The sequence below is a fragment of the Indicator indicator genome, chromosome 17 (assembly GCF_027791375.1).
Source record: "Indicator indicator isolate 239-I01 chromosome 17, UM_Iind_1.1, whole genome shotgun sequence".
NCBI lineage: Eukaryota > Metazoa > Chordata > Aves > Piciformes > Indicatoridae > Indicator > Indicator indicator.
The window spans coordinates 12936979-12959569 of record NC_072026.1 but is presented as its reverse complement, the minus strand read 5'-3'; the positions used below and the strand labels follow the sequence as shown (position 1 = coordinate 12959569).

Genomic DNA, 22591 nt, shown 5'->3' with positions numbered 1-22591 from the left:
GGGGTGCCGGGCGAGAGGCCTGCGCTGCCTGTCATGGGGCTCGCCTGAGCGGCGCGGCCGCGGCGCACAGCGTAGTGCCGGTCCGCCCGCGCTCCGCTAGCGGAGGCCAGGCCCGGGCCACTGCCGGCCGCCGGAGCTCCGCGGTCCCGGCCTAGCGTTGCGGCACCTCCCGGCCTGCCGGCGCGCCCCCTGCGGGCGAGCGGTGCGGCGGCGGTGGCCGCCCCCGGGCCCGCGGGCTGGGCATGGGCGGCGCGGCGGCAGCGGGCGGGCGCTGAGGCGGGCGGCGGTGGCAGGATGGAGGCCATCTGGCTCTACCAGTTCCGCCTGATCGTCATCGGCGACTCCACCGTAGGCAAGTCCTGTCTCATCCGCCGCTTCACCGAGGGGCGATTCGCCCAGATCTCCGACCCCACGGTGGGCGTGGATTTCTTCTCCAGGCTGGTGGAGATCGAACCGGGCAAGAGAATCAAGCTACAGATATGGGACACGGCCGGCCAGGAGCGGTTCCGGTGAGACCGGCGGCATTGGGGGTGGGCGGACCGGGCCGGGCCAAGCCAGGCTGCCGGCGGGGCGACCCCTCCTTCGGCGCGGGGCCGGGATCTGCGGGACAGGGGCCAGCGCCTTTCTCCAATGCCGGGCCCCTACCGCCGGGTGAGGCGTGTGATGACTGAGACAAAGAAGGGTTGAACTGCGACTTTGATTCCCCCCCGACACCCACCCCCCCACCCCCCCCCTTTGTATTTATTTTTCCCCCCCTTTTTTGCCGCAACGCTGCCCTCAAAGCGCGCCGGGAAAGCATCCTGCGTCGTGTGCCAGGGATTTGTGCGTGTCACCCCAAACGGCCGCCTGTAGGGTGTGTGGGATGTATAGGGTGGAGGTGACACGGAGCACCCTCGGTACCGCTGGGGAGGGGGCCGGAGCCCGAAGGAGCGCTGAGGCTGGGACTGTTTCTCGGCGCCGAGCCGGGAGCTGTGCATCGAAGGGTACAGCTCGGCATCTCGGCGCCTGCTCTCCCCCTTGTTGCAAAGAGACAGTAACCAGGATATTCCTGAGAGCAGGGAGGCTGAGGCTCGCTAAATGCAATGGAACATGTGGTTTGATTGTCTGCAGCGACAGCAGCAGCTCAGCCGGCGTAGGATGGAGAAAGGCCGGGACAAGCCCTTGGTCTGCGCAGGGTGCTTTCTGGAGGGTGCCACGCTGAGCGCTGCTCGGTCACAGACCGTTTCAGAGAATCAGGCAGTAGTAACGAATGAGGAAAGGTGCCATGTGGGATCATCATGCCAGAATTTTCCCACAGAACTCAGTGGTAAAACCAGCAGTCGTGGTTGGAGCAGGCTGGGCCGCAGCTAAACAGGGGGCTGGTGCTGTCACAAGATGTGTGTGCTGCTCACACAGTGCCCATTGGGAAGGGGTGTGAGTGTACCCTCAGCTCGTTGCCTCCTATGTGCTTGTATTTTTTAATGCATCTTTAGCCTTCATCTGCTGCTTCATTCTGCTTCCTCCAGGAGCACTTTCCTTCCTCTATATATCTGCACAGCTTCATATAGCTTCTACTTCTGCCTTGCCTGAGGAATGTTTCGGTTTCATTCACTAGATGAAACCTCCCCCACACCTCTCACTACCTTCCTTCACATCTGTAATGCTGGCCTGTGGCCCAGCATGTGCAGTTGTTAGTCCTTAGCCACTGACAGGTTTTCCTTCTGCCTTGCAGCAGGGTGAAGAGCTGGTGCTTTATTCTGCTGAGAGAGGAGGTGCTTCAGCTTGCAGTTGCATCAGCTTCCAGCTTTGGATCTCAGGCTGGGTCTGTAGAGAACACGCCTGGGTGCTGTTTCCTGCTTCTGCTTTTGCTGTGATGAGCAAAAGCAGTCGGATTTCTTCAATTTCCATTCTTTCAGACATTAAGAAGCCTGGGGCCCTGGGGGCTGCTTACCCTCAGTGCTGGGGGTTGTCCCTGACTGGCACTGGGGTTGTGAGCATGATGAGCAGGTGACCTTCAGCACAAGGGCAGGCTGCACTGATGCGATGGGCTGGGGCCGCAGCAGCAGCCAAAGGCAGGCAGAGTGTGAGGGGCAGGGCAGTGAGTGGCAGAAAAACACCCACAACTTTGAAATGCCCTTGCCAAAGCACAGACTGAAATTCCCAACATGAAAAGCTAGAGGGGGGTGAGCAAATACAGGTGCTTTTGAGGTCCACTCTGAAGTATGAAAAAAGCAGGCAAAAAGTTCATTTGGTGTTTATTCCTTTCAAATCACCATTAGCCCTGTCTCAAATTGTGTCCCCTAAGAACAGCAGCTCTTGGACTCCTGCTGCAAGCTTGTTTTCTTGGCAAAAGGCAAGATGTAGCTGTTACTGGAATCAGCTGAAGCTTCTCAGACTTCTGAGCCTAGGGAAGAAGCATGATGGTGGAGATGCTCTCCAGAACCCTTAAAACTCTTTTGTCATTGCACAGGGGATTTCTTAAGAAGGAAATTCTTAAGAACATGCTCTACTTTTTCAGAGTTCTCTCATTTGATCATTTCTAGTCTACTTTGCATAGTTTTAACAGCTGCCCCACAAGGAAGAAATCACTGTAGTTATTTTGAAGACACCTTGTTGGCATTCTCTGGTCTGCAGCTGTGCTGTGTTTCTGCTCTTCCTGACTCCTGTTGTGAGCTCTTTCACTTTCTGTAAATTAGAATCAGTCAAGGTGTAAATTACAGCCAAGCACGTGCTGTTCTGTTTTGCCAGATTAGGCCCTAGAACTGCCTGGAGCAGTGCTGAGGCTGCTCTGGAGCCGTAGAAGAGCAGGATCCAATTTTTCTTGCATCCAGCAAGTTTTGCACTGCTCTGGTACTGTCTTTTCTTTGTCTGAAACATGACATTGTATAACAGTAACAAAAGCAAAAGCACATGCAGCCCTCACTCTCCAGTGCTGTGTACCACCACCTACAGAAGAGCTGTTCCCTTCCAGCCAGCAGCTCTCCTTCGGTCAAGAGGGACCCCAAGTCTCTACCTTGGGTACTGAGCAGGGGAGAGTTCCCAGGCAGAGGCACTACCTCTGTGTTAAAACATGGCCAAGATATGTGCAAATGCCCCTGATGCTCTGCATGAGCCTGTTTGAGCATGGTAGGAGGGAAGGTTGGAGTCTGGGATGGGAGCTAGCGAGTGATGTGTAGAGTGAGGGCAATAGTTTGCTGCCTGTGGGTTGGCAAGGAAGAAAGTTTGCGGAAAAGGTTTTAAGAAAAGGCATGGAGACCTTCACCTGGTTTTACCTCAGAGCAGCATTCAGCTTAGATCCTGTCATGTCTTTCAGAAGTACCTGAGGCATTGTTGGTGTTGGAAGGAGGAGCCAAAGCTGATGGCATGGAACACAAGGGACAAGCAGAAATGTCTGTGACAGCATGGGGGTGAATTCAAAGCACCAGTATCTGTGTGCAGATCTACTTCCCTTGGTGCCAAATGTGCAGAGCTACTTGTTGTCCCTCAGCCAGATAATTAGGAGAGGAGAAATTAGCCAAATGTACCAGCTATCTTTTCCCCCCCTGGCTTTCTTCAGTTTTAGCTATGGATTTTTACCCGTCACTGCAGGTCTGTTGAAAAAGCAATTCTTGAAAACTCCAATTCATCCTTTCTTGGAGCAGTTTCACTAGGTAAACACACCTCAGGACCAAATGGGACCTAACAACAGTCTTGGAGGACTTGTCCTGAGGTAAAAATGCAACAGTGCTTGCACTTTTTCCTGGCAAGAGAAGTTCAGGCTCAAGTGTGAATTCCTCCAGGGACTGAAATTGTTTGTTGCTTTTGGATTTAGAAGGAATCCATGACTTTGCAGAAACACCAGTTTTACAGCTTCTTTGGTTTTCCACATGTAGTAGTCATGGAACTGTAGCTCTGCTCAGCCTCATAGTCTCAGCTTTGTGCCATCACTCTGTGTTAGCTGCTTCCCTGTGCTGCTTCTGCCTGTGCTGAAGTTTGAAGTCTCAGAAGCATTGTGGGAGATGTGCTCAGTGTCTCAGCTTGTGGTTCAGGGATATTTCTGGTAACTGTTTACTGTCAGTATTTGGCAGAAACAAGGCCAACAGTAATGCAGACTCCCCTAGGAAGCTGTTGTGTCACTTTGCTGTTACTCAAGGCATTAGACAGGCTGCTCACATTAGCTGTAGCAACATTTTGATCAGTGGTGTAGTGAGAGAAATTGTAGGGGTTTGGTGGGTGTCCAGCTTTGGAAAGGAGCTACAGCCCCATGGTCTAACTTTACTAGTCTGTAGCCTGCTTTTATGTGTCTGCTGGAGAGCAAGTGCTTGGCTTCAAATGACTAACAGTAAAAGCATCCATGATAGAGAACAGACCAAAAATGGTGACAGGGTTTTGAACAGAGATGTATTAAATCAGTGGGGCAGTTGCCCAAGGATGAGCTCTTTAAGCTAAGGTTAGCTATCTTTTTGAATGACAAGCTCTACAGAGCACAAGCTTTAAGTGATGAGACATTGCCTGAATGGCCTGCTCTGCACCTGATTCTGCAAGGCAGACATGGTGGTGGGAATGCTGCTTTCTTAAGCAAGGGGGTGGGTTCAGAAGGGCTACCTTTGGCTTAAGGAAAAAAAATCGGAAGAAGCAAAGAAATAAACGAAACGTGTCCTGAAACTGATGTTGCCCTTCTTACCAAACACCTGTGACATACTTCTATTGTGCTCTTTCGTTTCCAGGTCCATCACTAGAGCCTACTACAGGAACTCAGTTGGCGGACTCCTCCTCTTTGACATTACAAACCGCAGGTCTTTCCAGAACGTCCATGAGTGGCTAGAGGAGACTAAGGTGCACGTCCAGCCATACCAGATTGTCTTTGTTTTGGTGGGTCACAAGTGTGACCTTGACACACAGCGGCAAGTCACCAGGCACGAGGCGGAGAAGCTGGCTGCTGCATATGGTATGAAGTACATTGAGACCTCAGCTCGAGATGCCATTAATGTGGAGAAGGCCTTCACGGATCTGACTCGAGATATATATGAGCTTGTTAAAAGGGGGGACATTTCAATCCAGGAGGGATGGGAAGGGGTAAAGAGTGGGTTTGTTCCAAACGTAGTGCACTCTTCAGAAGAAGTGGTGAAATCAGATAGGAGATGTTTGTGCTGAGCTCTTCTAGTGAGGCAAGTGGTGATGAACTCTACTAACCAAATGTACTTTACTAAGTGAACTCAGTGTGATGGAAGGCAGAGCAACGCTCCCGTTGTGAACAGCCTCCCGCGTTCTTTTGGACATCAGAACAGACCCCGGGGAAAGAAATGTCTGTTCCAAATAACCTTTCAGAACTGGGGGCTACAAACCTACAGGAGAGTGAGTGAGGGTGCATGTAGATGTTGTAGGAGGCAGGAAGGAGAAATGAGGGGCTGCAGGAGAGAGGAGAGAGTTCACAGTCGAATGGGCTGGCACATGCCAGGGTACTGTACATGTCCTCTTTTAAGAGAATCCATAGCTCCATGCTGGGTATTGAAGTCACAGCACGGATACTTTAGTGGGTTGACAATGGGCATAGAGAAAGAAAGAGGACACCTTTGTGTCAGCTGTTTTTTTCCAGGAAGGGGTAAAGGCAGCACAGATATGGTCTCCTTATGAGGCCCACTCCACAGGAGAAGTTTACTGATACGGTAATACACACTTCTGAACTGTCTGTCTTATGTTCTTGAACCTAGTTTGATAGCAAAGAATATTCTGTGGGATTTAAAGAGGAGAACTACTAATAGTTATTTGATTGGTAATTAAAATGTAAATTATTCCCCCCTCAATAGTGCTTTTCTTGCTGTGCTGAACCGGGATTCTAAGCGGAACTCCTGCTCCAGTAGTAATTATTCAATGCATTGTTACGCATTTACTGCCTAGGTGAGTACCTGGAAAGTACCTTGAGTTCAGGGCTTGCCAATAGAATTAAGTGATCAAGAGCATAGAGAGAACCATGTCTTCATATATTATCTCTTCAGGCTGGGGTGAGCAGCCAGGTGGGACACACCAACATTTCTGTCTTGGTAACAGCACTGTGCTGACCTTTTGGATGTCCTACCATCCAGGTCACAGAGAGGAATGGAAAGGAGCTGGGTGGGGAAAACCCAAAAACAAAAACTTGAAAAGCTTAACTCAGGTGCATCAGACATCCTCAAAGGTGAAATTTGCTCTTTAAAAAGTTAAATAGCATGGAAAAGCAACAGCTTCCATCAGTACTTTCTGCTGTTAAAAGAGTCATTTTCTTTCTTGGCTTTTCTCGAAGAACACAACAGAAGTGTCTGAGCAGGGGAAAGGAAAGCCACAAAAGGAACCTCCCAAGTAACATTAGTTTTCCTCCATGTTTTATTTTGACAAAAGAGGATCCACCTCAGGTTGGTCATCATGGGATGGTAGCCATGTTAGGAAAGCTGTATGTAGGTGGAGGTTTTTCTGGGAATGCCATTAAGTTTTACCTTAAGCTTTTGAAGTGCAGCAGGGTAACTGTGCTCCTGGAGCAAACTAGGGAAGCTCAGCCGATTAAAAGCAACCAAACAAAACTACAGTGGGTTATTTTTTTCACTCAAGTTTGCAAGCTTTAGACTTCAAACTGCTCATGGGCAGGAAGGAGGGATTAGGTAAAAACCACAGGAAACCCTTAATGTTTGATTTCGGGCCTTCAAGCAGAGAAGAATAAAATACTTGTTGCAGCTTGTTAAGCTACCCCATCTGTAAAAGTGTGGGTCTTGTCAAGTGCTGTTGAGCTCAGACTGTTTCTTCCTTTTAAACCCGTTCTCATTGTTTGCAGCACATGGGCAGAACTGTATGAAGACCCCCCCCCCCCCCACTGTGTTTTTTCACATTAAAGATGTGACAAAACAAAACCCCCATCAAACCCAACACAACAACCACAACCCTAAAAATAAAAACCATTTTTTTATTTTCAGGGTTCTAGGAACAATTTCAGTTCCTGGGTTCTTCAGAGGAGCAGCAACATTGCACCTTCTGGGAGGGCAGTGGTTGCAAATTGAGGAAGGGATGTGGGACAGTGGTCTTAGTTTGTCATTATTGCTAAGCCCTGAGCGCTCTTGAATAGTCTTGACCTGTATCAAGCCCCTTGTGCTTAAAGCCCAGTGAATTCCTGGCAGATTCAGTTGTGGCTGACTACCCTGAAGATGAAAAACAACCAATCCCTTTACAAAAATCTCTTTCTAGGTGAGTAAAGACGGAGAAGATTGATGCAGAGAGCACCACAGGAGCTTGGCTGCCATGGGCTCTCATGGGCTGATGCCAGTGGAAAGCATAAGGTTTGCTTGGACCATGTCTGTTAGCTGTATTTTCACAAAAGCGAGGACAAACAAGTGTGAAAGTGTCACTATCTTCAGTCTCTGCCTGCCTGTTCAGGAGGTGTGTTGTGGGTCGTGTAGCTGAGGGCAGCACAGCTGGAGTGCTGCATTAACAGCAAGTAGAGGTTGGATCAAATGATGTTTTAGCAATAGTAAAATTCTGTAATTCTCTGCAGGAACCCGGCCACCAGAAGAAAGATAACTTTTCACAGGAAACCCAGTATTTTATTTAAGGGGTTTTGGACATTCCCCTTTACTGCTCCCAGAGAGAAATTCCAGAAAGCCTAACTAAGTGCATTCAGGCCTTCAGAGTAAACCTTCAGTTTAAAACCACGAGTGTCATAATTCTAAAGAGGAACAGGAGAGAAGAAAATGCTCACAGTCTTAACTACTTAGAGGTAATAAATGGTTATATTAAATGATAGAGAAATCATTATCTACATCTTTTTCTAATTCCTTGCATTTTCTAGACAGCTTATTAAAATATAGGAAATGTAGATTCATCTGTACAAAATTTGGAATGTTTTTCTCTAAGATGAAGAACTTATAGGATATGCTGAGAATTCTTTTCTAACAACAGGTTTTAATGCTTTGACTTCTAGTACAAGAAGGATTTAGAGAAATCAGGTGATACCTTTCACAGGATAAAGGTCAGGAGCTCTTTTACTCTAGGACAAAAAAAAAAAGGCAAAAGTTAACTTTCTGTGGTCTCTACCACATCTTAAAAACAATCTGCATGTTAGACTGAAGTTGCTCAGAACCTCCAGAATAAAAGCATACTATATACTTCCCTTGCTTTCTGTTATGCACTGTAACCAAATGTGAAAATAATGCTGTATTTAGCTGTATGTGACTGAAAATATGCTTGTATTTAGCAAAACGGTTACTATGTGATAATGTGAAATTCAAAACTTGTAAAGAAAACTTTGGTGGCTTTCTTTTTGTCTTTCCTGCTGCCTATTCTTTCTCCATAAGCTCCTGACTACCTGCATCACTCCTGTGCCGCAGCTGTAACTCACGCCTCACAGACTGGCCCAGCAATAAACAGGTGCTCTTTGCAGCAGTATCCACTGAAGGCCAAGCCCTGCTACTTAGCTATTCAGATGCAGCCAGCTACTTTGCAGAGAAAAAACTCAGAACTACATAGAAACATTGGCTATTCTGAAAAAAAACCCAACCAACCTACCACCAAAAACCAACATAAAATCCCTGCTCCCTGCAGGAGCAGCCAAACCCAACCTCAGGAGGCAGGACGAGTGGCACCGTAGCTGAAGAAGCTTCTGCAAACTGATGTGCTGTGCTTGCTCAGACTAAACAGCAAAGGAAAGAGCAGTGCAGGACAAGGCTCAGTCACAGGGCAGCTTGAATTCTTGTTTATGAGCTTTGGTTTGTATTTACTTTGTATCAAGCAAGCTAAAAAAACAAACTACTCCAAACAAGTTACAGTGGCCACAGCCATCTCCCATGCCCCTGAAGCCAGATACCTTTTGGACCCACTAAGCTATTCCAGCTCCCATGCTATCACCCTGTCCCCAGCATTAGGTCACTGGCAGTTGCACACAGGACTTGTTTTGCTGGTGCAGAAATGCTTAACTTGTCATTTCATTGTGCACAACAAAGGCACATGGCTGCTGCCCTAGGACCAACCAAAAGGAGGGATCTTTGGAGCCATTGGCATCTCATTAATACGAATTGAAGAGAAAATTGCAAGAGAAATCAGGAGGTGTTTGCAGCTGCCTTTCCTGTCCTCGCTGATGCTCTGAAAAAGGACAAAAGCAGCCTCTGGTCTGTTTAGCCCCACAAGCAGCTTAGTGCAGCAGTGGGCACCTACCTGTTTGTCATGTACTACAACAGATCTCAATGTTTCTCTATACAGCCAAAGATGCAACAAATAGGAAAGGTATGGACGAGCCAAGCCTGGGTACTTACCTGTGACTGGGGGTAGGGATTTGCCTATACCTGCAGCTGTCACTCCTGCACCCTGCCATGCTGTCCTGTCAGTTACTGGTACTCACAGATTCAGACATGCTGACTCACAGGCCCTGTTTCATTCCAGCCAGCACGCAGCAGCTACACTTCCCACATGCTGCTTTAACTGACTTTTTTCATCTCCCTACCCCCAGTTAAGGGAGGGAAACATAATAAAATACCATGCATCAGACTTTCGACCTTCTCCCACAAAGAAAGATGCATAAAAACAGGTGTTTGCCACAACTGCTTAGTTTTACTATTTTAATATCATGAAATAAAAGTACAAAAAATTTACAGGTATATTGTTTCTTACATGAAGGTCAAACAGTTAGTATTTGCATTTATTTTGCAGCAAAACCTGTATTCTGTCACAGAATGTGAACATCAGCCACTGACATCACCAATGAGCATTTCATTTTAGAAAGGATCTGTGGAGGTAAAAGGCAATAATCTTGCAAGGCTTTGTAAGAACCAAAAAAATATTCCCACTGTTAACACCAGAAGTCGTGCCTCAGTAAACCATCCTCACCTAAGACAGATTTCACCACCTGGGAGGCTCAGTGTTAAGACATTGGAATTGGACATCTTGTCTAAGGGATGGTAAATAGGGGGCTGCTGTTTACAGGCTGTCAGTGTTTGGATGTCCTTGTTCAACCCATTTGCAAAACTAAGCAAGGTGCACACATGTATGAAAAACAATGGGGGGAGATCACCTGCAGTTGACATAACTTGTGCTGTTTAATTCTCTGAAGACAGGTCACAAACTGTGGCATGTAAAGTGCTGAGATTTCAGTGACAGGCAGTTAACTAACCAAGAACTATTAAAAACAGGTTTATCCAAAGTGGATATCCAGGAATGCTTGCAGGCTGATGCTGCCAATTAACTGACTGAAACAAAATTCAAGACGTCACTGTGTGTAAGTTTCCTAGAACATTACAGCTGTGTGTCTTCCCAGCCCAAGCTGACATTAACTCCATCAGCTGCACAGAGAGATGAAAAACAAGCCCCTGCATCACCTCGACCCACTACAATGTCAGACTCCATTTCATACATGCCCCTCAACTTTTCAGACAAGATTTCAGACAGAAATTTATTTATGACAGACTGATCAAAATATTATGTCCTCTGCTGGACCGTGTGGTGCCTTTTCAAATCATTTCATGAAGCATGCATGAAACCAAATTTTGAGGTTACAAATAAATAAAATGGTGCTCGCCATGAGTTTTCATATATTTTACCATTTACTGAAATGCGTAAAGTAACTCAGTCCCTTAAGAATGAACTTTGGGGGTGTTTAAATAAAAAATGTTTGGAAATTGAAACCACATTTAAAGTTGGCAAAACTATGCTTTGTTTTTAGAAGGGTCTTGCTTGTTTCTTCTCTTTACATCCCAGTTATAAACTCTAGCCATATCTGAGGGTGTGGAGTTAAGGAAACAGCTCATGCATTCAAGAAAGAAAAAGACACAACCCAAGGGTAAAGCAGGTTATACAGCTGGCCACACCTGACTTACCTCTTACACTCAAATATAGAAACCATTTAATGAAAGAGCTGACTTGATGCAAAGCCTTAACACCCAGGAATTCTGGTAGCTGCTAGTGAGTGCAGCATTATAGTATTTATTAAAACCCTCTGAAAAAGATCCAACAGAGAAACACAATTTTAGTTTTACCTACAACTACTCTTCATTTTAGTCAACCTGCCCTTATTAGCTGTTATTATTTGTCTATTCCAGGTACTCACAGCTTCCTGCAGCCCTGAGATAGTATCAACTTGAACATACAAACTGTTGTGCCTTCATTTACTGTATCTAATGCTTCAGCTGAAGGCTACCATAATCATTAAAACAGTTTTAAAGTATTAAAAAAAAAACAAACCTGCACCCTGGAGGTGGTTGGTGATAGTATAAAGAAAAAAAGCCTCAAGCTTGTGGCAGCAGGGCTTCTGCTGCTTGGAAACATTGCATCTGAATCGGGTACCTTTAGCAATAGCCCAGAGAACATACGTTCACTCTAGAAGGAAAGGAAGAGTTGCTTTGCTTTGGCATGGCCACCTGGCTATCAACCCACAGCACAGATCCACACTACCAGCTCACTCCCAGTCTAGCTTTGCAGTCATGCAGGAGGTTTCAGGGGGACCAATCACAGTGACAAGCTCTGCTCCATCTAACACACCTGTCTGGAAATAAAGTGTCCCATTTCACTGCTAGAAACAGGCGAGTTCCTGGAGTGCTACAGAATTTTAAGGGCAGCCAGCCTAAGATAAAAACATGTCAGGAAATTGTTCATTACCTGAATGCTGACTCTTCCCTTGTAAATAAAAAAAAAAGGATACTGACTTCTGTAGTGGTGAACTGATCTCTAAGAAAGTCCAGGTCTTCCTCTAGAAGATCAAGGTTTCTTGTGGCTGTTGACAAATTCTTCTCTAACAGAGCTTGAGCTTCATCAATATCATATTCAAGCATCACATTGGCCTAAAGAAAGATTGAGAAAAGCTTTTACTCTTTCATTGTAAGGAATAAGCCACAGCAGGCTTATTTCAGGCTGCTGTTTGTCACTTATCACGTTAACAAAAGGCTGTTCTGACAGGCTAAGGTTCAGGATGAGCAAGGTCAGAACCCACTCAAGGCCTCCACCACTTCAGTAACTGAGGAATAAATCCCTCCAGTGACTTAAAAGAAGTTCTCTTCCTACAGCTAAGCAACAAGAGCTTTCTCTCCCTGTGGACTGTGTTCAGCCTTTCAGGTATCAGCATCTCATCTTCTCCCTATTTGAAAAGCAAGAGACTTCCTGTTTCTTAGCAGAACCTTTTAAGTGCCACACCACTCTAGGACTTGCGTTCAAGACTGACCTTAGGTTCTCTGTGTGGAACACTGACAAACAGCCCAAAGGCACTGCTCACTAACAAGTGTTACAGGTATTTCAAGACACATGTATCAAGTCCTACCCTACACTGTGGTGGTTTTTCATCTACAAACCTTTACTTCAATAAGCTGCTGCTGTGTGAAGAGATAAAAGAGCAGCATCAACTGAAGATGCAGCAATGAAGCTTTGTCTCACTCAAGAGCTGTGCACTGAGCAGAGCCACATACTGCTACTAGACATAATCCCAGGGAACGCTACACAGAGCTGCAAGAGTGAGATACAGCAATGTCCTTGTCAATTGACTGGAAGACATCAGTTTCCCAGCACCAGTAACGTGCACTGTTGTGTGTGCAGACTGAGCAACAAGGAGGACAAAGGCAGAAGGCCAAGAACACCTACATGTAACAACCTCTTCGTGGCATTTCATTGTAGCTTTTCTGTGTGAACCACCAACAGGATGAACTTGCTGTAATACTCTGTTAACCAAATAAACCTGGGATGCTCCATGGAAGATAACCTTTGTGAATTCTGCACTGTTTCCTAAAACCAACAGGTATCAGACAAATCTTCTCTTTTTATGACAGAAAAGAAGTGGGAGAGGTTGGGAGTAACAGTCTGGATGCTGCTCCTTTCAGTGTTTCTGTCCTAACCAAGTGGTTTTGTTTTGGCAGCCAGCACAGGAATTTGGGACCATCCAGGATTTAGAAGCCTCAGAGGAAACATTAAAAGGTTATCTCCACATAAAAGGAAACCTCTGAAGAGAAGATATCCCAGCCTGATATGGCTTAAGTACTTAGGAACCTGTGGTTTGAGCTCTGATCCCACCAGTATTTTTAGGACAAATTCCACTCTAAATGTTGGCAGGTACCTGTAAGTAACAGAAATCCCACCATTCCCTAAAAATGTGCAGGAAAAGGGAAAGCAAGATGCTAAATACAAATAATGTAGAGAAGATGGGAAGCTACTTGCCAAACCTCAGTTATTTTGTTGGGCACATTCCTATCCCAGCCAATGCTGGATGATGGTAAATTGAACCATGAAGTGAGAAAACTGATAAAGAAAACATTCATGAATATGCTTTTTGGAAAGAACAATCCAGCAAAATTACAATTCCCTGAAGTCCTAATGTCCAGGCAGCAAAAAAAAAAAAAAAAATCAAACGTGGAACCTTCACTAATGAGTTGAAATGGTCTCATTTGTCCTGCTGACAGGACACAGCTCCACTCTACATACATCAACAGACTGATGCCCACGGCCACTAGAAGTGCCATGTGAGACAACAACAGACTCTGTCTTTTATAGCCCTTTTTTAAGTTATTGAAACAGTTTCAGAGAAAGTTCCATTTTACTTACCCCCAACCACAAACAAACTTTATCTGTAGGAGGAACTGAAGCTTTGCAGTAGAGATTATCTGCCAATAAAAATCTGGTTTCCATGGGATTTGTGGAATCCTTAAGACAAATGATAAAACTTGAAATTGCTATTTTAAGTGGAAACTTATGTCAAAGACATAAAATTTACAGTAAAGAGCACACTTTCCTGCTTTTTTCATTGATACAGTGTTCACTTTGGTAGAACTCTACATGACTCAAAGCTCCAACAATAAAGCATTTAAAAAAAAGATATTTAAAAGCAGTATAGAAATCTTTCTAAGGAACAGAGATAAAGTCAAAGCTTAGCTGCAGTCTATACATTACTAGAGATGAAGTTTGCATTACAAACACTAACTTTTTTGAACTAGCTTTCAAAAAGTACTACATACCTTTAAAAACAATTCTGTTATTTATAAAGGCATATTAAGTGTGCTCTCCAAAATATTTCTTGCAATCTGTTCTGTTAGGGTGGAAAGGCAGTTAGCTTTTCTCATATTCATTAGATAGTCAAAATAATTTACCTTTTTCTTCTGCATGTGTTTTAAAATTTCTAATGTCTGTTTAATTTCAGGAATCTGACTTTTTAGCCTGTGAATTAACAACAGTCATCGTTTATTATTTTACAGAGACAAAGTTTCCTAAACAAACAATCAGTTTTATTACACAATGCAACCTCCATTTTAAAACTTGAAACTCTTAACAGCTTTCCAGGCTTACAAATGAAAGATAGGGCATGTAAAGACATCTCAGCTACAGCTTCACCTGCCTCTTCCCATAGTGAGGCTCATGGTTTTCTGAAGCAGAGCAACAGAGCTTCCAAACTGGAACAAACATGCAGTAACAATAACAGTTTGCTAAAATGGTGTTCTCTTGTATATTTCTGATCTCCCTAGAGGAGAGGGATACCTCAACAGAAATATAGAGAAACATTGCTGCAGGTAAAATAAGTGTTTCTTCTGAGGGCCACAAACTGTTTTAGAGCTGCCAGATTTGGCACTGTTAAAAGCTCTCTCCAGAGTTCAGCCCCTGCAGCAGCCCAGCAGAGCCACTGGGATCCCCACTGCCCTTCCAGCCACCCTCCTCTGCCACCAGCACACTCAGACAGCAGCAGCTGCCAAAGCAGGCCTCTGGCTGGCAGCAGTGACGGGTATTTGCTCATGAAAGAGATTTAATCTAAATAAAATATTATTTTAAGCTTTGATTTCAGCTTTTAAAATGTGTTTTTGCCTAGCTTCAACTCCAGGCTGAAGCTACTGAAGAGAGATGAGGTTACTAAACCAACAGTCACGTGCTTGGTACAGTAGTTGTTTGACAACAATGTATTTTTATGTACACCAGGCTGACAAGATGAAGAGACTACAGCAGTATTTTTTGCCTTAAAGGCTAAGGACCAATTTAGTAATGCTGTCAATTCTGCATGTAATTATTAGGAAGAGGAAAGCTGGACTTTCCTCAAAGTACTGCAAATACTACCTCTCCTAACATCACTTTTTACTTCTTGGGATAGTAACAGGAAGCTAGACTTGTTTTTTTACAAAATTAGAACTGTGCTAAGCATTTCCCAATTCTGCAAAGATTATAACTTACCTCCTTTTCTTTTGAGCAAGATTAAGTTCCAAAAATTTATACTTCTGATACTGCTCATCCAACTTCTTAAGAACTACATCTGCTGTCTCATTTCCAGGCTGTTTCATAAAAGAATCTACATCTTCCTTTAAGGGGAGAAAGAAACCCTCAATGTTAGAAGAGTTTTACAGAAATCCTAGACACAGTCATGCTATCATCTTACTGCAGCTAAGTCCAGAGGCAGGGTTTATATGTAGACAAACTTGGGTTTTGCCTGGAGTCAAGAACAAAACAATTTTGTTTCCTTTATTAGTCACCTTTGCACTTCTCCATCCCTCTTTTTTTTTTTTTTTTTTTTTTTGTTAGAACTACAGAATAGGTGAAAGGATTATTTCATAACCATATTTGCCAGTACCTTGCTGGTGGTGTTTTCACCTGGCCAATGTCAAATAACACCTATTGGGGATGGATATCCTCAGATCACAGCTGAACTTTGCTTTCCTGTCTGTAATGCAGGGATAATGCTTCTCTGTGGCTAATCAGATTATGAACTGCTTAGGATAAAACTGATGAAGGAAAAGAATCACAGCCAGATCAAGCATGTTGTGGCAGAAAAAAAGAAAAAGAAGGGGGGTAACTGTGGTATCTGCTCACACAGGCTTTGTGGTAGTGAAGAGCTTGCCTTCAAAAGCCGCTTCTATAGTCAGCAGGAAGCACTATAAACCTCTAAAGGACAATTCCAGGCAGTCCTATCATCAACTGGACAAGCAGCCAGCAAAGACAGGCCTGAAGAGGCAAGAATGCTGACCTCTGCAAGTCAGACTGTCAGAAGAGGTTCATCTGCTGCAGGAAACATTCTCAGCCTCCTGAAAGGCACATCAGGCCAGAGAGCAGCCATGCATTTGTGACCTTGTAAGTTACCTGTGTAAATTCAAGATGACCACAGTTCTGTCCCTATTTGTCTCTCTAGCTCTGTAAAATCTGTCAGAAGCCTACCACAGGCCTCTTCAGCTTCACATCAGAAAAAAACCCCTGTAATACATTACTAAAGTAGTATCAGACATAGCTGGTTCCCTTCACTAGGGCTCCTAAGCTCTCTTGGATAAAGCAGCTTACTATGAACTTACTGAACTTGGTAAGAAGTCATCCACCTTCTTCACCCCTAAGAAAATCTGCAGTAGTAACACGAACTCCACAAGAGACTTCAGGCAGCATGATCTAGGTGGTACAACAGAACTCAAGAGACCTCATTTCAGACTAACTGCCCAAGGAACGCCATAAGCAACCTCACCGACACAGGACGAGAAGCATTCCTGCCTCCTGATGAGGCCTGTAGAGAAGATTTAACCCAAAGAAACAAGGATTAGATTCAGGCAAGTGTTGTAGAAGTGAGGCCTGAGGATGTTCTGAAATGGAACTCCCTCTTGCGGAAGCTGTTCTGCTCAGGCACATCACCCAGGACAGAAAGACAAAAGTAGGAGGGCAACAATTCACTTCGCACACTGCCTGGCATCCCATCTCTACCTCAGCTAATGTCTGCTTCTATGGATGGACAAGACAGAACCCAAGTCCTCCTGAAATGAAGATGCTGAGAATCAAGGGACTTTGTATCTCTTCCCACTATATAATGCTCCAGTCCAAGGCAGGCTCGTGATTCACCACCTAGCTTTTCCAACTGCAACTTTCAAGCCTCACTGTTTGGGATTTTGGCCCATCTTACCCAACTGCAAGGCTGAGACATTGTCACTTATTTGAACTTGAACAGAACAGCTTTGTAACAGAGCTGGGTGTCAATGCTGTTAGGATTCCTGCTTCATGGTGGGTCATGCAGCATCTTGACTGCACATTCTGCAAGGACCTGCCAAAACTTATCTCTGTCTTTTTAGGAATAAAATTCACTGGCAAACCACCTTTGCTGCACACTGCAAAGGTAACACTTCAAACTTCAAGCCAAGCCACATGAATACTCTGTAGAAGTCCTGAAATGTGCAAGGATACCACATTCCCACCGGGCCTTATGTCTGTCTTTTGAGTGATCTTCCAAATAAAGAGCTGCAGGCACTCTGCATCTGTGGAGAGCTACCATTGCCTACAGCCATATGCAGAGAATGTGACAAAAGAGAGACAGTTTCTGATTTGCATCCTCTGTCCTCTCACTAAGGAAGGCATCTTATTTGGATACATCTGGACAACAGCTCAAAAGAAAACGAACTTCAAAGTTCTATTTGGAGTGGTTTTTAAATTTCCAGTAAACGCCTGAGTTAGTCCTTCATGTCACCTGAAATCTGGAGAGGCACAAGAATCCAGAGCCTGTGGTATCTGCTATAACCTGTTTGAAGAGCCTGTGTTGAGCCAATAAAACATCCCTGACTGAGGCCAAGATTCACAGTAAGACCACCCATGTAGCATACTGGTGAGGGAACTTATTGATCACTTATCATTACAGTCCACAATGTTTTTGAAATGGAAATCTATTTTCTGAAGAAAAAGCCTGCAATAAAAAGCCTGAAGACACAAAGTATTTCCACTTTGTGGAGCAGGCCAGCATTAAAAACTTCCTAGCATGTACTTATTTCCAATAAAAGAAAGTATGTCTTAACATCTGTGTTGAAGTACTCCAAGATCATCATCACAGATCTCTTCTGCAGAGACAGCTGTATTTGATTAGAGCACCTTTGGAAACTTCAGTGGGCTTTAGACCCACACATAAGGTTATGAAAAACTGAATGAAAGCCCAGAGCTAAGCCACAACTTTGAGAACTCCCAGGTCTCTTGGCACAGCACATGAGATACTTCAGACACAAGCATCAAAAGGGAACAACGTGGAACCAAACAAACTGCATCAACAGCTACCACCAGGAAAACGAGAGATGTGACAGACACCTTCAAAGCATTTGCTGAGGCTGGTTAGCTCCTGTTCCCTGCCAGGATGGCCACCTCCACTGCAGTCAGCACAGACCAAAAGTTCTCCTCTGTCATAGTTCTCATAGGGCAGCTGAACCCATGGCCCTTTCCTTTAGTTTTTGCCTACATCGGTCTCCATCAGTCTCCCGTAACGAGGTGAAAGGAAGTTAGCCACTGGCAACAATGGTTTTACATGCCAGGAAGATTGGCCAGACCCCCAAAATTGACAAAAAAATCTTGAAGAAAAAGTAGGATGGGGATGCACTCAAAGCAAGTGTCCTGTACCTGTTTGTCCAGGACCTATGACCAAGCAAGACACACAGATAACACAAGCGCTACACCTACAAATACCAAAATACAAATCAAATCAATTTATTTCTGTAAGAGCTACCACCACCATCAGTCCAAACAGCTCTGCCAAAAGTATCAAGCCATGAAAGTCTCAAGTTCAAGAAAAATCTCTGTAATAAAGGAGCATGATAAACAAGGCCTTCGGGGCAAAGATCTGACATTTCAAGATGACACCAAGGCAACCAGGTACAGCCAGTCTGATCAGTACTTATTGATCAAACAAATTAAAGTAGCAATCAAGATGCCATACCAAGAAGTAGCTTATAGCAGAAAATGAACAGACAATTTTGACATTAGATCACTGTATAAGCTGATTAATTCTCCTCTCAACCAGTCAACAGAACTATTAAATGCTTGGTAAGTCAATTTTTAAAGTCAGATAAACAAGTTCAGTCTGTTTTCCAAAAGATACGCATTTGTTGGTTTTCAAGAAGTCAGGAACCCTGACTAGACACTATAGTCACTTCTGAGTGGTTCTGATCAACAGTCAAGAACCAGATTATGAGATGAAAAGGCAGGGAAAAGCGCTAGGAATGTGGTACGGCGTCAACTAAGATGAAATTGAAGGGACAACGTTGTGCCCTATGCAGGAGGAACTGCCGTAAGTAACTTAGCGTGGCATGTGAGTTAGCCAGGGAGATAATACGATAACGCTGAAAATGGGGATTTGACTTTACTGTAAAGCATGTTTAGCAACACCAAGAGTTAGCCAGGGAGATAATACGATAACGCTGAAAATGGGGATTTGACTTTACTGTAAAGCATGTTCAGCAACACCAAAAGAGAATCCAAATTAAGAAATTTACCCCATGAAAACCATCAGGACTAAGGGACCCCCTGCGCCCCCCGGGGAACAGGATCTCGCCTGCTTTGCAGGGAAGCGAAGTGCTTCTGTACGGGGCTGTCTCAGATCGAGATCGCAGGCCGGGCTCAGGGGACAAATCCACAGCGTTGGGCGCGGGCGGCTCAAGCAAGCGGCGGGAGGGAAGGGGTGGGCGCCGCAGTTCTCCCGCCCTGGCGGGGCCGGGCTGGCAGCCCCAGAGCCCAGCGGGGAGGGCCGTGAGGGGCAGCTCCGCCGCCTTGCCCGCCGCCCGCGCTTCCTCAGGCAACGCCCGCCCGCCTGCCAGGCCGCGGCCCCACCGCAGGTGCCGCCTCACGGGGCCGGGGCCGGGGCCGAGCCCGGCTGCCGGATCGCAGTCCCTTCCTCCCTCTACAAACCTCCACCGGGGCGCAAAGCAGCCCGGCCGGTGAAGCCATTGACTCACCACGAAGACTGCCTCAGGGATGCCCAGAGGGCCGCGCTTCTCGCCCGCCGCTACCTCGCCGCACCCCGTCTCGCTGCTGGTGGCCGCCGCCATCTTGGAGAACCGACGGTGCGTGCGCGGCCTTCGCCGGGACGCCAGACTCGTGCGTCATCACGTCAGCGCAGAGCGCCCCTCCACTGATTGGCTGTCCGGCTCCCAGTGACGCGACGATGCGAGTGGGCGTGGCGCGGTAGGGGCCGGCCCATCGCCCCGCTCATTGGTGGGCTAGGGCAGGGGATGGGCCAGGCAGGGAGCGCCGCGGCTTCTGCCGGAGCGATCGGGCCGGTGCTGGCCCCGTTGCTGAAACCCGACCTGCTGCGGCATGAGTTTCTGAGCGGCCTTCTCGGCCGTGTTGCCGCGGCCGCTAGCCCGAAGGGGCAAGAAGAAAGGGGGACGGGCTGGGGAAATATCTACTGGCGGCAGACGAGAAGCGGCTGTTTCCAGAAGCACCGGATCTGTTTTTCCCTCGTGCGAGCACAGCTCATGTAAAACACGAAAAACACATGTATAAAAAAAGAAACAGAAGTGTCTATTTATTCACTTCCACATCCCACAATGGGCACCTGGACGGTGGCAGGAGATCCTCATGAGCAATAAACACTCCACCATTAAAACATTTTCATGTTGTTGATGTCTGAGCTTGAGCCTTTTTAGATGGTAATGTGGATCCACAAAAACAACCCCTACACATCCCGGAGTACAGCAATTCCACAGGTACAAAACTATGACAAAACCAAGTGTCTGTGGCAGTTAAGGCCTATTTGCTGTTTGAACACAGTGAAACATCTCAGGAGAGCACCCAGAAGTCACACTCTGTGACACAAACAGCTTTATGTCTTCCCTCCCTTGCCCTGCAGTTGAGTCCAATTACCCTGCAGAGAAGAAACTAGTCTCTGCTTCCCACAGGAAAACTGGATCACAGGAAAGGTGGCATCTGATGACACTGAGAACCTGAGTAAGACATGATACAATTGCATGTACCTTACATGCAAACGCAGAAGAAAAACTCAAGCAGCCTCAGGCAGCTGCTGCTATTAGTACTACAGAAAGCTTTAGACAACTCATTAAAGAATGATTACACACACACCTTGCATGTGCCAAAGTTTATTTTTATCCAAAATTTGTTTCATCAAATAATTGGATATGAGCAGTTCTTAAAAAACAAAACAGTTTGTGTATTAACAAATTGTGAAGTTCCACAAATAAAATATCAACACAGCCAGTCTTGTGCTTAGGCTTCTTTTAAAAAAAATTAATTCATAGAACAAACCCTCAAAATTTTCCAGTTTGTGGCTAGTGTATTCATTCTGTATTCTTATAAAATGAAGGAACTCATGTAAAGGAACAGCTGTATAAGAATACATCTGAAAAAAAGCCTGAGCAACCTAAATGATAGTAGCTCCTTTCAAATAAATATCCAATAAAAGGCACAAACCTGTTATGGGGGAAAAACATAACATACAAAACAAGACCTATTAAATAAATAAGTGTGGGTTGGGGTGAGGGAAATCTGTTCCAGCACCTATTCTGTCATTGCTCCAAGATGAAATTCCAACCAAACATTTGGTAAAGGATTAAACTTAATCACAAGGATACACATTTGAGATATACTGAACAATCTGATGTTACAATTCCTGTTATAACTCTAGCAGTTACAACAATCTCTTTAACTAAATGATCACGAGGATCTGCATAAAGTAGCGATGCTGTAATGTATATACCAATGACAAGTGAGACTTTCAGAGTAATAGCAACAGGATTTCTATATTCCTAGCTATCCATAAGGTATAAATGATAACATGTACAGTTTCCATTGCTCAAAAATATAATCTTTTAAAATGGAAATGACCGATACACAGCGCCTTTAGATGTTGTCCTTACAATACAAACTACGCAAAAGAAAGTTTTCCTTTTTATATACAAATTCAGCACCGATCCACAGTGCATACTACTCTAATTGTAACCCCACCCACCCTGCCACACATCAAAAAACCCAGATGGGGATACACCCTGTATTCAATCACATAGTCAGAAGTTTCCTTGTTTTTGTTTGCATTTTGCTTTAAATTTTTTTTAAAAACAAAATTCCATTTGTTATTTTTACCTACAAGTATTCCACCACTATGTGCACAAAACAGGTATCTCTAGTACATCTCCAAAATTAAAAAAAAATTAAAAAATCATTAACTTCTTGTAGGCAAAGTCAAACTGTATCTAAAGAACATTAGAAAACCCCAGTGATTTAAAAAGAGGTACATGTTCAAGTCCAACAGGCCTAACGTGATCAACCTTTCCAAATCCCCCCAGACGTTTTCCTATGGTATGTCCCATGATAGACAGCCTCCCTGTAGCAGCATGAAGTCCCAAGAGTTAGGCTTGAATGACCCTCTAAAACACAATAATGCAAAATGCACAGCACACTTCAAGTCTTCCTCCTGTGTTCAGCCAAACATGGAGTTACCTGCTTTCTGACATTTTCAGTACATGATTCTGATCAAATGAGTTAGAAACAAACAAAAGGGCAAGTCACATTTATACACATCTCTCTTCAGCGTTTTACTTGTCACAACTACCATTTGCAACTCTTGCAGGCTATTGCAGTTACCTTCAAGAACAACCTTTGTCTTCAAAGTGGTTTTTGGAGAACAAGTTCTGAAAAATAAAAGCCTTGAAAGCATCCTGAAGTTATTGTTTTTCACTTCTGTTCTGAATGGTTATTTAACACACACAACTCTGCCACTTTAGACATTCCAGTAAGTGCACAAAAAAGGCCTTGGCAAAAAGTGCTCCTGTGCACTTCTGTGCAGAGAGGTGTGTAAAGCAATCTTTTCCTCATAATGGTAACTCTGACAGCTATGTTCTAATGTATCAAACATTTGGAACAAGACTAAAAAGAAGGTAGCTTATAAATTTTTTAGTATGTACTTTGTGGCTGTTTCTCCTTTTTTAATACTATA

General features: G+C 44.9%; 2 protein-coding genes across 2 annotated transcripts; one reads left to right on the top strand and one right to left on the bottom strand.

Moving 5' to 3' along the window:
- The first annotated feature begins 294 nt into the window (after positions 1 to 294).
- On the top strand, positions 295 to 5112 carry RAB39B (RAB39B, member RAS oncogene family). The gene is made up of 2 exons (XM_054388465.1): positions 295 to 509; positions 4686 to 5112. Exons 1-2 carry the CDS (start codon positions 295 to 297, stop codon positions 5110 to 5112), a joined length of 642 nt encoding a protein of 213 aa, XP_054244440.1.
- A 4394-nt stretch (positions 5113 to 9506) lies between these two features.
- VBP1 (VHL binding protein 1) lies at positions 9507 to 16224 on the bottom strand. The gene is made up of 6 exons (XM_054388492.1): positions 16203 to 16224; positions 15097 to 15221; positions 14031 to 14097; positions 13489 to 13587; positions 11606 to 11744; positions 9507 to 10684 (listed from the first exon to the last, which is right to left on the bottom strand). The coding sequence occupies exons 2-6, from the start codon at positions 15201 to 15203 to the stop codon at positions 10614 to 10616; spliced, it is 483 nt and encodes a 160-aa protein (XP_054244467.1). The 5' UTR covers positions 15204 to 15221; positions 16203 to 16224; the 3' UTR covers positions 9507 to 10613.
- Between the last annotated feature and the right edge of the window lie 6367 nt (positions 16225 to 22591).